The sequence below is a fragment of the Raphanus sativus genome, chromosome 1, assembly GCF_000801105.2.
Source record: "Raphanus sativus cultivar WK10039 chromosome 1, ASM80110v3, whole genome shotgun sequence".
NCBI classification, from domain to species: domain Eukaryota; kingdom Viridiplantae; phylum Streptophyta; class Magnoliopsida; order Brassicales; family Brassicaceae; genus Raphanus; species Raphanus sativus.
The window spans coordinates 22729826-22743537 of record NC_079511.1 but is presented as its reverse complement, the minus strand read 5'-3'; the positions used below and the strand labels follow the sequence as shown (position 1 = coordinate 22743537).

At 33.6% G+C, this 13712-nt stretch overlaps 3 protein-coding genes and 1 long non-coding RNA gene across 7 annotated transcripts; 2 read left to right on the top strand and 2 right to left on the bottom strand.

Annotated features, from left to right (window-relative positions):
* Positions 1-496: 496 nt before the first annotated feature.
* Positions 497-2037, bottom strand: LOC108852072 (E3 ubiquitin-protein ligase SINA-like 7). Its single transcript, XM_018625562.2, has 2 exons — positions 1714-2037; positions 497-1439 (listed from the first exon to the last, which is right to left on the bottom strand). The coding sequence occupies exons 1-2, from the start codon at positions 1903-1905 to the stop codon at positions 756-758; spliced, it is 876 nt and encodes a 291-aa protein (XP_018481064.2). The 5' UTR covers positions 1906-2037; the 3' UTR covers positions 497-755.
* Positions 2038-8517: 6480 nt separating this feature from the next.
* Positions 8518-10219, top strand: LOC108855125 (uncharacterized). 3 transcript variants are annotated; one of them, XR_001949990.2, is made up of 2 exons: positions 8518-8940; positions 9588-10219. It is a non-coding gene; the product is annotated as an uncharacterized LOC108855125 (long non-coding RNA). The 3 variants fall into 3 exon arrangements; XR_008935244.1 differs by having other exon boundaries at positions 8518-9072; XR_008935240.1 differs by having other exon boundaries at positions 8518-9351.
* A 316-nt stretch (positions 10220-10535) lies between these two features.
* Positions 10536-11525, bottom strand: LOC108858590 (agamous-like MADS-box protein AGL97). The gene has a single exon (XM_018632499.2). It carries the CDS (start codon positions 11451-11453, stop codon positions 10551-10553), a length of 903 nt encoding a protein of 300 aa, XP_018488001.1. The 5' UTR covers positions 11454-11525; the 3' UTR covers positions 10536-10550.
* Positions 11526-11719: 194 nt separating this feature from the next.
* Positions 11720-13703, top strand: LOC108854109 (zinc finger protein ZOP1). 2 transcript variants are annotated; one of them, XR_008935211.1, is made up of 6 exons: positions 11720-11876; positions 12045-12245; positions 12321-12405; positions 12786-12838; positions 12928-13023; positions 13101-13143. XR_008935211.1 is itself a non-coding variant. In XM_018627619.2 (5 exons), the coding sequence occupies exons 1-5, from the start codon at positions 11868-11870 to the stop codon at positions 13442-13444; spliced, it is 735 nt and encodes a 244-aa protein (XP_018483121.1). In that variant the 5' UTR covers positions 11720-11867; the 3' UTR covers positions 13445-13703. The 2 variants fall into 2 exon arrangements, 1 of the variants encoding a protein (XP_018483121.1); XM_018627619.2 differs by lacking the exon at positions 12786-12838 and having other exon boundaries at positions 13101-13703.
* The last annotated feature ends 9 nt before the right edge of the window (positions 13704-13712 follow it).

Sequence of the window (13712 nt, the reverse complement as noted above, 5' to 3'; positions counted from 1 at the left end):
AGAAGTGTTCTACAGAGCCAAATATCCAAAACAATTTTTTAGTGCTTTCAATAAAATTCTACAGCAATAAAATCTAAAGCTACAGCAAAAATTTTACAAATTTTTTTCTACAGCAATAATTTCGAAGCTATAGCCATTACCAACGGACCCGTAGAAATGGAGCTTGAGTTCTACAGCAATAATTTCAATCCTATCACACTTGCATGACTAAACTTCAGTTCTTTACATAGAAATGGAGCTTGAGACAGTTATGGAGCCCAACTCTCTTCAGGTTATGTAAGAAAGTGGCAGAACTAAAAGATAAGCGGCTATTGGCAATAGCCTATTGCCTGCGTCTGAGTGTTTCTCTTGGCTCTGCTTTTAGACTCAAATGGTTTCTTGATTTATAAAACACCAGACACTAATCAGATTTATGTTGGTTATGTCTTCATATGTAAGAAGCTGAACTGAAATGATATCACTAGAGAGAGAGCTGATCCTACTCAGCATGGAAAAAAACACTGAAACTAGCTAGATTTTGTTACCGGATAAGGGTATAATCCAATTTGGTCCATTTCTCAAAACCAAATAAACCAAGCCTAAAGCCAAAAATGTTTATGCCTCAGAACATATTTTAGTTATATATATATCATGCCAAAACGTGCATATTAACATCAATTTGGGGTACATATATCGATTTTACTAATTCCTACACTAGATAGAGTTTCCGCAGGAGGGATATAAAAGAAACAAAAAAGGACCTTCTTCTATATGACCTACCCTTCTTGCTCGGTTATTGATCTTCTTGATCTGATGCAAAGCTCCATCTTCAACAAATCCCCACGTAACAAACAGTGAGGAATCAACATGAAATTCTCTTGACCGGTTTGACAGCTCACTTCAAGAACCCTCTTAACCTTTGAGGATTCGTAAGTCAAAGTGTGCCCATCCACAGTGTAGGAGAGATGGTATGAGAATTCTCCAACTTCTGGAGCAGATGGTGCGATGCAGCTTATTGTAACAATAACACCATACGGCTTCCTGAAACAGTGCATTGTAAACAACAGATACTTACTATTTTCCCTCAAAATTACTGTCTCATTCTTGATGTTCAACTGCGTGCTGAAGGAAACTCCACAAGTGAACCTATCTAACAAGTAATTTTTCGAGTGGGTAATTCTGTAGTGAACGTATAGATCCTTGTATGTGCCAATGAAATTGCAGTCTTGAACCGGACAAGAGCAAGGAGAGAAGTTGCATTCCCTCTTATGGGTTGATTCTTTCCCGTAAGAGACGTTCTTAGTGCAACCTAGCTCGGCGTTTTGGCATGGGACAAAGGTCGATTCAAGAACATTCTCCATTGCTCTACATCTTTTGTCACCAATGGGGGAAGCACAAGAAGGGCAGTGATTACTCAATTTGGGACAGCAAGAAGAGCAAGCCAAGTGTCCATTATCACACTGTAATAAACAAAACACAAATGAGATGAGATTTAAAGTCATCCACCGTAGAAACCAAACATAGTAACAGTAAATAAATCCAAAATGAAAGCTTCCAGTAAATTCTTTAACTCGTAATAACATAAGTAAGGTCTTGCCAAACAACTTTGTCGCTTCTCGTTCCGACAAAGAACACAAAACTGGCGGTTTAAAGATAAAGCATTGGTCATTTAATACTATAGATTCATTATCTACTTCCGACAAATTTATAGTTAGAAACTCTCTGAAACAAAACCTGGAAGATGGGAACTGTCAATGGTTCATAGCAAATGGGACAGTCGAGAAGATCTGAGTCCATCAGCATCAGCGAGCGTTTCTTCGCTCCGTCGCCACCGGGAGATACCAAAGAGCGTTGTCTCTTTTGCGAGAGAGCACTACTCGACCCATTTACTTGGCCTGAAGCTTCTGAAATTGAAACTCCAGCCATGTCGAAGAGATGACTACCTAAACCCTAATCCCTTTTTCGCTTCTCCCCCCAAAATCAATTTTCGCTCCCGTTTCTGAATTTTTTCTTTATTGAATCAAGCTAGGGATCTCCAAGTTCACTCTATTTCTCACTCAAAAATACTATTTAAATAAAATATACTGACTAGTTGTCCAAAAATGAAAATAAAATACCGACTACATAGGGTTCGGATAATTTATTTTATATTTTGAATTTCTTAAAATCCATAAATAAAATAATATATTGTATATAAATCTGAATAACATATGTCAGAATACCTAAACTTAATATATAAATTATTTTGGTTTAAATTTTGAATAAAAAATCAATAACTATTTTAAATATTTTGGTGTTTTGAGTATATTTCCACTATATTAGATATTTATATTTTGACTATTTTTATATATTTTCAAGTATTTAAACAAACCTAAAAATATCTTATATTTTCTGGATATTTTTATATACACTAAAACCAAAAATAATTAATATATATAAGTATATAAATCATTTCCGGATACATTTTGATATCCAAAATATTCGGTACAAATTGGTTATGGTTTCGGTTGTTTAAATATCAAAATTTTAAATAATTTGGACATTTAATCAATTTTGGTTCGGGTTTGGTATTACTCTTTCGAATTGTGATTGGTTAGATTCTTCAGATTTGAATTTTTATCCAACTTTAATATGGACATGAAAAATAAATAGTAATATATTTTTAAAATATACATCCGCAAGTGTGGGTAAAAATCTAAATATACACCCGAACGGACGTGCGGGTAAAAATCTAGTATGATATTATACTTATAAATATGATATTATACATATAAAAGTATTAAAGATTTTTTTGAATTACTCTCCAATTTTTTCTACTTTTTTAATAAATCACGAGGTCTGGATATACTGCATGAGTAGCACGTAGCAAATTTTCGAACAAAACATGTGTCGTTTGTATTTTTATTTTTATTTTCAAAGGGTATTAGACTTTGATCCGTGCACCCGCGTGGATATATATATTTTAAGTTTATTTGTAATAAATAATCGTGTAATACAATAAAAACATAATGATTTTATAGTTTATATTGATCAATAATTTTATTTTATCTGTAAACCGTCAATTGTATCATCCGTAAATATATTTTTATTTTTTTGTGGATCAAAATATCATGATAGTGTATAATAAATTGTTTTATATACTATTTAAAATCAGTTGCCATAGATTTTATACTCTTTAACATTTATCATACTGTTTTATATTGTGATGTCATTTAAAGAAAATATACATGAAATAATAAATTTATATTCTATTTATGTATTATATAAATTATTCTTTGTATGTGGCTTTTATTTTTAGCTATTATTAATAAATAATAATAATACAATTATATAAATTTAAAATAATATTTTAAACTCAGTAAATGGATTTCTAAATCGATTCAGGTGGTGAATGTATGTTTGTTTTGTCATATTTATTAATTAGTTATGAATAATATAACATTAATATATCTGAATCGATTTTTTTGTCATGGTTTCAAGGTTTTCTATGTAATCAATATAACATTATTTTCATGTTTATTAATTAGTTATTTTAAGTTTATATTTTAACATTAATTAGTTTGAAAATCAATTTAAGTTTTTTTTATGGTTTTTTACTGAAAAAAAAATAAATGCTAAAATTTAAAATTAGGTAATGTTTCATTGGCATTAAAGTGTAACTAAATAGTTGTTTTAGTTTAGAATCAATTTAGAAATTTTTTTTTTTAATTATGAAAAAAAAAATTTAAAATAGACTTTCTAATGACTTCAGTGACATTACAACCGTGTGAGCATTCATTTTTAATTTTTGTTTGTACTAAATATTAATCGTATTACATAATTGTTATAATTTAGATTACATTTGAGTGATTTTCTTTTTTGTGTGCTTTTTCGTTTATTGTACCACCTAGATATCATGTATTAATCCAATAGTTATATAAATAGATTTATGTGTAAGGTATTGATTCTATAAGATATCGTGAATTTAATTTCACTATATATTCTGTGTATAGAATAAATTGGTTAGCACAAATATAGGAAATTTTTTAGTTAAAATTAGAATTAGAAAAATGCATTTATAAATCAAGTAAATATAAAAATTAATTAAAGTTAAGTTAATTAATAACTCCAGTGGCATACTATTGTAATTATTTAGGAAAACTCGGTCAAATAAAATTGGTACTTTTGTTTTAATTGTTTAGATTTGAGTTGTACAGCTATGATACAATGTTTATAGACGATAAATAATAGTTTAATATTCCATTTGTATCACTTTAAGTGGTGTTTGATGAAATTTTTTTTGTTTCAAAATAATTGAGGTTCTCACTATCCTAAGTAGAATTTAATATCATTTGAATTATGTGACTAGTTACAAATACTGAACTTTTTTATTGGTTGAATTAGTTTCATTTAATGATAGTTTTGTGTAACCAAGATAAATTGTATAAAAGTTTGTATTTTTTTAATCTATGTACAAAATCCTTAAAAACCACTTAAAATGATACGTATGAAGTATTCAACAAAGTTTAAAGTTGAAAACTATTGTATGCGCTCTTACATAAATTATAACATTTTATTTATTGATACTACTCCAAATTCCATTTTGAAGTAAACTCTTTTAGAGCATCTCCAATCCCACTTCAAATTCCATTTTGCAGTAAAATCATCTTTAATCCCACTCTAAAATGGAGTTATACACATGATTATTCCAAATATGGAGTAAACCAACTCATTACTCCAAAATGGAGTTGAAATTTTTTATTATTAATAAAATGATCTTTCACATTTAAATATTTTCGTTTTAATAAATTATTATTATAAATAAGTATAATACTGTTATTTTACTATATACAGTATATTATAAAATTTACTGTTAATATTTATTGATTATATAAACAACCATCTAATGAAATATTTTATGCAACAAAATATTTAGTATAAAACATAAAAGATTTGTAGTGAATAATTATAATTCTAATGAATCATTTAAGTTGATGTATTATTGTGTTTAAACTATGTAATGTAATTTTTAGTGTAATAAATGTTTCTTTTTGAATCTTGTTGAGTAATTTTAATTATATAATAAAAAGTTAATTGTGATTAATATTCTATTTAATAGAAATGTTTCAAAGTGAAAATAGACTGTTTTGTAAATAATATAAATGAAAGATGATATTACTAATTCTAAAATAAATATAAAACATAAAATATTAAAATATTCAATTTTGTAGTAAAAAATGAAATAATATACTGGAACAAAATCCAATTCCATTTTGGAGTAGAAAATGAAATAATACATTGAAGATGCTATGTGTTATATGCAATGAGACAGAAAGAATATCCCGTTCCCTGCAAGTCACAACTTAACGGCTATTTATCTATTCGAGAGATTAAAATGTTGTAAATTATCTTTATTTTCTCTTTTGCCTATATATATATTGAGTTATTTTCATCCTAGGGCAGTATTAAGTTTTTTATTACAACATAGGACAGTTATTGCTCTTAGGGTAGTTTTTTGAAACTATAAGCTAACTACATTTACTCTTGTAACTAAACGGGTTCCACAACTTTAATTTTCTTTTCCCTTCTCGCTGTCTTCTCTTTCTCTCTTCTCTCTCTTTAATTTTTTTTATTATTTTTTCCACTTTTAGCTTTATTTCATATTTGATCCCTCAATTTTAAAATATATATGAATTTATGCTCTCATTATTTTGATTTGCAAATATATCTCTTTTAAATTGACTCCTCACTTTTTAATTATAAAAATCATACCTTCCATGATTACACGAACATGTTTTTGAACTTCTAAAAATTTACTATTCGATTTTTAACTTTCCAAATTGCAAAATAGCCTCTTAATGTATACATGTGTACATGTGTACACATGAACATCGAAACTTTTGTTTATACATGGACATTTATTGTACACATGGACATCGGATTTCATTGTACACATGAACATCGAAAATGTATGTTCAGTGAATATGTATGTTCATTGAAAATTTTGGTGTACATAGTTAGACATCGGACTTTATTGTACACATGGACATCAAACTTTATTGTTATAGTTCACTTTTGTTTTTGACATGGACATCAGAATTTAATGTACACGTGGATATCAAACATGTATGTTCGGTGAACATTTTGTTTATGCATGGACATATGACTTTATTGTACGCATGGAAATCGTCGTTTAGTGTACACACGAACACAGGCAGGAATGTTCATTGTGGACGCTGTGGAACATGGCCACTAATGTATACACATGTTTACAGTCTGGACTCAAAGGACTGTTGATTGTACACATGTACACAACATGTATGTTCTTTGAATATTTTGTTGTACAAAGATAATAGTTTATGAATGAACACCGTCATATTTATTGTACACATGGTCATCTCTATGTTGTGTACACAAGGGCAAAGGCATGGATGTACATTGTGGACGCTTTGGAACATGCGAACTAATGTATACACGTGTGTACGTCCTGTGCAGAGGACTCAAAGTACATTTGGAAACCCAGTATGGTATACATGGACACATACATGATTATACATTGTACACGCGGTGGTAGATGGACACAAAGGTCAACATGGGCGTAGGCATTCATTGTAAACATGTACACACCTAGTAGGTACCGTGTACACTATGTGGTTCATGAACACTAATGCGAGTGTGTACACATGTATTTCACTGTCCACATGTACAATGTCTTATCTATGGTTGCTCTCGAGCTTTCGTGATAGTTGGAGTCGCGTCGGAGATGAACAAAGGTCACAAAGAAGATAAATCCCGACGAATAAGGAGGATCTGAGACATGAATGTGGTGGCGGAACCCTAATTTCTTGGTGTTGTCTCATGTGAATGCGTGGTGGTGGTTATGGTGGGTGAATTTCTTGATTTTCATAGTCTGGTCCATGGTGGATGATGAGCATTCTACAACGTCTTCGCCGTCGAAACTGGTCCATCGTGGTCATCTCCGTCGTCACTACACCAAACTCAACAACGTCTCTGCCGTTGATGTCATTATCGTATATGTCACTATTACATCATCATCATCAGAGATATACCTTGACATATCTTAAAAGATAGATTGAGCAACAAAGAAAATAATTACATGTGATTTCTTTAGAAAAAATTATCTGAAGAATCAGATTTCAGTTTAGAAAAAAATAGAATGTTTGGGAGGAAGAAGACGAAGAAAAAAGATAGTGAGGCATATTGTATCTATGATTATCTAGGCCATTAGATTATTTATAAGATGAAGGGTTGTGATGAAATCACACCACTAAAAGAAATAAATAAAATAGAAAGAGAATAGAGATGTGTGGTTGAGATTATTTCTATTTAATATACTGGTTTGGTTAGTTATTAATTTAGTTCTGAATTGACTAATTTATTTAGGAAAAAGAGAAGATGTTAGAAAAAAATGTCCTAGTAGCGATAACTGTCTTATTGTGTCAATAAAACTCATAAACTGTCTCTCAGTGTAATACTTTCATATATATTTTTAAGAAACAATTACATCTCAAGTCACTTTTTATCTTTCAAATATCATAATGGGCCACTTACTACTACTAAGACACTTTATCTAAACTTTCCCTTGTTACCAAAAAAAAAAAAAACGTGAAAACTCAATTCTATCCTTTTTACAGTGGTCATTTTTGCAGTCTACCATGTACATGTAGATACGAAGGGAAGGTGTACACATGGATACATGATACTTACGTACACAAGTAATAAAACAAATTCAATACTTGTCAATGAGTCTATATAGTGTCTACATGTGGATAACTATGTACACATTGTACATGTGTACATTTAATCGCAATTATATGGAGTATACAACTGAAAGGTCAGGGATCAATGCTGCAAATCCACAATATTTGTTGGCCTAAATTGCACAATCAAAAGTTCTGGTCGAAATTAAGAGTTCATTTCTGCAATTTAGAAAGGTTAGGGGCGTAAGTGAAAGGAATCAAAACTCAAGGGACTTGTTCTGCAAATACTCTAAAGATCTCCATTGGAGGAGATCGAGCTTTCTCTTCCCACACGATCTGGATGACGACGGTGAGCCAACTCCGAGGACGAGGAGTTGAGCACGGCGGAGAGCTGAGATATCCTGGACGAGAAAGCCCGTGGTGGATGGCTCCGAATCAATCTCGGATTTGAACCATGAAGAGGAGGAGTGCGGTAGTGGTTCTATCGCGATAGAGGAGCGCGAACTCGACAAAGACACGACTGCGAGGCTTGCAGCAGCGACGATAGAGCACAGCGTGGGAGAGGAGACTTGCGCCATGGATAAGTTTCCTTGCGTGAAGGTTGCGGAGATGACGGCGAGCCAAGCTGGAGGAAAATTCAAAGAATTTGTAAAAGAAAAAAAAAAGAAATAGCTTAAAGGTTAAGAGTGTAATTGACCATCAAAAAAGTACCTCGGTAGTTGTAAGTAACCTAGAATGATATTAAATTCTAAAAAGTGACCCATGGTGTTAATTTCTCCTTTTTTAAATCAATTTAACATTAATTAAAAATAAGCCTGTATACAAGTTATTCTTTTGTGTTCATAAAGAAATTTGAAACTTACTTCTACCCGCCCCTTTTCACCTTGCAACCACTATTTATATTCTAGTAGAAAACCAAAATTGCATAAGCTTCTCCATTCCCTTAATCCCATCTCTTCTCATTAGAGTTATCTTGTTTCTTATACCTTTATCTACCATCTTTTTTATTACTGGCAAAGACAACAGATTCCCCATGTAGAACCTTGTTACGCTCTCTCCAAACTGCATAGAGTACCGACTGGAAAGCATACCTTATGCAAAATCTGCTCAACTTCTCCCTTTTCTCATCCGCAATAATCAACAAGATCTCATCCCACATCTTAGTGTAGGAAGTTCCCAGGATCCCTTTAGCAATATACTCCCATATCTGAGAAGAATACCCACATTCAAAGAACAAATGGGTAGTGGACAGTCACAATTAGTAATCATCATCATTCTTCTTCACTTGTATCATGTTTTTTGGAATGATGCTCTCTTAGGCCTTTGATAAATTGACTTGGTCAACAAATTCTAGCCTTCTCTTATCATCTTAATATTGTGAATGATGCAGGAGGTTCTAATCTCTCGTCACTGTCTCTTTTGTCTTTAAGAAAGTTGTCTAGTTTTAGTAATTGTCCGTTCGTAAGAATCTTTATGTTCTTTTAGCAATTACTCCATGCGACACTAGTTTGAATAAACTGCACACCAGCGGTTCGACCAAATGTCTGAATGGGCTTTTAAAATGTTCTTTTGTTTATTTTTAAGTCTCTGTCTTTTTTTTTTTGCTTGCAACAAATAATACGTTTTTGTGGGTTTACAGTTTTCATTGTTTAAGTGCGCTATTATTTCTGAGGTAAAAAGACTTTTGTTGATGGATCTATTATGCTAGATTTAAACTCAATGATATCTATCTACTTATAAGGACTATCATCATAAGTTATGTCATCACATTGTTTTCTTAGTTTGATTCAAGTTTCCATGTACTAGTTATAACAAACTCTACTGATTTCTTGTTTCAAATTTTATCAACACTATTACCATGAGACTTTTTTTTTTAACCTGAACAAAAGCTTTTTCTTTCTGTTTCAGGCATAATGAAAGTTGGGACATTTGGGATAATTTTGCTTCTATCTCCTTAATTTATCTCTCATAAAGACACTAGTGGGATGTTTTGATTTAAAGGTAATCTTCTGAAGGATTCTTTGTTTTATTTGTTGCGTATTATAAACAGACAGTGAATCTCTTAGTTTGAAAGAGTGAAACATATAGTTTTTGTTGAGGGGTGGAACTAGTTTTATACATTATGGTTAGTCAAAAGTGTATGATTCAAAACAGAGGTTTTGGGGAGTTGGTGAACGGTATTGTTGGCTGAGACAAAACGTGTAGTAGGGTGGTCAGGGACACTGCGTTTTGCAGAGTTTGGCGTTTTGAAGAGGGAAACTGGTTCTCTGGAAAGACGCCAAAGAGTAAAGATTTAGGGTAAAGCCTGATGGATGGTGTGTGGATCATTAATTATTTGATTGCTGGGACATTTTCTCATTATGAAATCTCTAGGTGTTATGGTTTGACGCAGGGACCCTTCTTCATATAAACATTGTGCTTGTAACATGATGTAATATAAAGAGACAGAGTGTCTTTGTTTCTCTTTATGCTTTGTATAACAAGTGTGTAACAGTCTTCTTTTACTCCGTTGAGAGGTGAGGATCATTCTTTTTCTTTTACCATCTTAGTGTGGAGGAAGACTCTAAGGCGGTTTTGCAGTTTTTATGCTTTGTGTATTGACAAGTGCAGAGAGCGTATTTTGTACTCTGTTGAGGTGGTGGTGTTGGCTATGTATGTTTGTTTATAAAAGTGGGAAACGTTTGCAAAGGATCTGTTCTGACAAATTACCAAAAACATAACAAGAAGAAGCAAACAAAACTCAAAGTTTTACCTGAACAAACATTTTATTACATTAGATTTAAGACATTGGGATACAAACGAAACTGTTTTCTCCTCAAATTACATGAAAATAGTCTCTAAACAAGATTTACATTAGATCGAGCTTTCTTTCTATACATACATCTTATACTCATCACTAAGAAGCTCCTCACCGGATGCAAAAACAGTATCCCAATCAATATTCATCGCCTCTTCTTCCAAGATTCCAGCAACTGCTTCAGGTAATGAAGCAAAGTCAGATACATTGTGATTCTCTTCTTCTTTGTCAGTAAAGACAGGTGGCTCTGGTACATGATCACAATCTTCCAGTAGTTGATTAAGAACCATCTCGCTCCATTCATCCAATTCAGGTAATGATACAAAGTTGTTGTTGTTGTTGTTGCAGGTTTCCTCAGATACATTGTGATCCTCTTCAGTGTTGCTAACAACATCATGTAGTGGTGGTACATCATCACAATCACAATCTTGGAGGAGTTTAAGAAGATCCATCTCGCTCCATTCATCCGACTCAGGTGAAATCTCAACCATGTCCTCGTCGTCGATCCTTGTTGTTGTTGTTGTTAGGGTTTGATCCTCCAATCCCTTGAGACGGCTATATAGTACTTTCATAGACTCCATCGCTTCCATAAGCTCTTCCGGATCATTCGAGTTGACGAGCTTCTCATCGTCCCACCAAAACCCTAACCCTAGGTCCTTGCGAGCCATACATATACCTAGGTCTTCTCTCGTCGCTTTGGTATTATCACACGTTGAAACAGGAGCAAGTCTCTGTCCGGAGAGATAAGCGGAGACCACGGACTCAACGGAAGAGTGACCAAACGAGAAGAAGGGAGTGTTTGAGTTTGAAGAAGAAGGTGTCGCAAGGACAGCGATTTGAACGTCGGAGACAACACAAAGCTGAGCGGCTTTGCTGTAGAGACCGTCTCTGCGTTTGGTGAAAGTAGTAGCACGCGAAGCTTTGTTAGTGATCTTCGTCATCACAGGCTTTCTCTTCGTACCTCCCTTCTTCACCATTCTGTATTTCCACGAAAGAAACGAAACCCTAGTTTTTTCAAATCGCCAAAGAAAGTAAGTAAACAGAGAAAAAAAAAAGAAAGCAAAGTGAGGAGGACGCTTGCGGTCAAGTGATATATTTATAGGCTCAACTAAAATTAAAATCGATTAAAAAGCCCAATATTTCGCTTCTGTAAAACAACATCAAACCGAGACCGGTTCGATAAACCAAATTCATTTATTCGTACCAAGACCGGTTCAATTGATTGAAATAAATAGTAAAACCCAAACTGATTAATTTCTTTCCCCCAAATCTCATTATTGTCTTCTCTCTCTGTCTAGGTTTCGATTAGGGGATTAGGGTTTCTAATCTCTCTCTCTCAATTGGATTCTTGAACTCAGAGTCGTTCTTCATCTCCCTCCCCATCGACAACCATGACTGAGGTAATTCAAAACCCTAAAAGATTTTGCATCTTTTCTTGATTGATTTCTGTTTTACGAATCTATTCGAATTTTGATTACAAATCGTGTTTTGATTACAAATCGTTGTCTCTTCTATGCTTGTCTTGTGTTTCCAAATCGAATTTGATCTGAGTTTGTGTTTTCTTGTAGTATTGGGTAAGCCAAGGGAAGAAGTGGTGCGAGTTCTGTAAGATATGGACTCAGAACAACGCGACAAGTATTAGAAACCATGAGCTTGGTAAACACCACCGTGAATGTGTCGAGAAGAAGCTCACTGATATGCGTGAGAAGAGCGCTGCTAAAGACAAAGAGCTCAAGAAAAACGAGAAACTCCTTCAACAGATCGAAGCTGTAACTAGTTCAATTATCTTGCTGTGTTTCTTTGTCTATCAAATAGTTATTGATTCGATTGTATTTTTGTTTCAGAAAGCAACTCGTAGCTATCAGAAAGACGTAGCAACTGCTCATGAAGTTGCCAAAGCGAACGGTGCACCCGAGGATGGTACACACGGTAAGTATCATCTCTCTTATCGCGCTCTTAAGTTCACTGGTTGTTTCTTTGGCTTTGTATCTGTTTCTTATATATACCTATGATTCTGAGGTTACAATAAGCTGCCAATATTTTCAAAGATCCATGATATTGGATATGTGAGTTGCCTTCAACCAACCAAGTATGATTGCAACATAGTATTTTGTAGTATGGTTTTTGCTTTAGCTATCATAATAAGCTGCTGCTTATTCTTTTTAAACGCTTGTTTACTGATCCATGGAAACTGAACTGCCTTCAATAAATCAATGCAACCTCTGATTCTTCCATTGTCGTCTTGCACAGTTTGCAAAAAGACCTTTTTGACTACGTATAAGTTTTAATTGCCTTTAACTACTCTATAGTTGAATCATCACCAGTGAGCGAAAATGGTTGCCTCTTTTGAGTCACTCTTCAGGTTCTTTCACCTTTTTGTTTGCTACTTTTCTTAGCTCTTAGATATGTATTTTTCGTCTCATGTGGTAATCATATCTTTTTTAACGGCAGATTGGGTTCTTGACGCTGCTTCGGGCTATTATTACAACCAGATCAATGGTCTCCACTATGATTCAAAGTCTGTATTCTATTACAATGACTCGATAGGTATGTAATCGCAAACTTTCTTTGCTTTCAGACGTACAGTTTGTTTGTGTAGAGACTTACACTGGTAATGATAACAGGACGTTGGGTGACACAAGACGAGGCTTACGCTACGGTTAAAACTTCATCAGATAAAGACACTAAAATGCCTCTCGTTAAAAAGCCCGTGCCTTCTTCGGAAGCTGGACCAAGTACCGCGAAGCCACCTGGGAGGGTTGTCTCGGCTACTTTCAACCCGAAAAGAAATGTGAAAGGAGCTGCCTCATCTGTTGAGATTGGCAACAACAAGAGAAAGAGAATAGATGAGAAACCCAAGAAAGTATCTGCAGAAGAGAAAGCTGCGTTGAGGGCGAGAGAAGCTGCTAGGAAACGAGTTGAAGACAGAGAAAAATCATTGCTTGGCCTTTACAACAGACCCTTTTGATTTAGAAACCATTGATCGATGCTCTGTAAACAGAGGACAGCAATGCTCCAGTTTATTCGGTTATTCCTTCAAAACGTTTAATCCAAAACTCCGGTATTTTTGGGGAAGATTAGTCTTCTTGTTCCAAATTCATCATTTCATCTTTGTTGTGCATTTCATTTTGTGGGGTCAGAGAGAGTTTCAACTTTGAATACGGCTTGTGCCTTTAAGAAAAAAATGTATCAAATTTAATAAAATCAAACAAATGTTTTCAAGAGCATTTCCAATT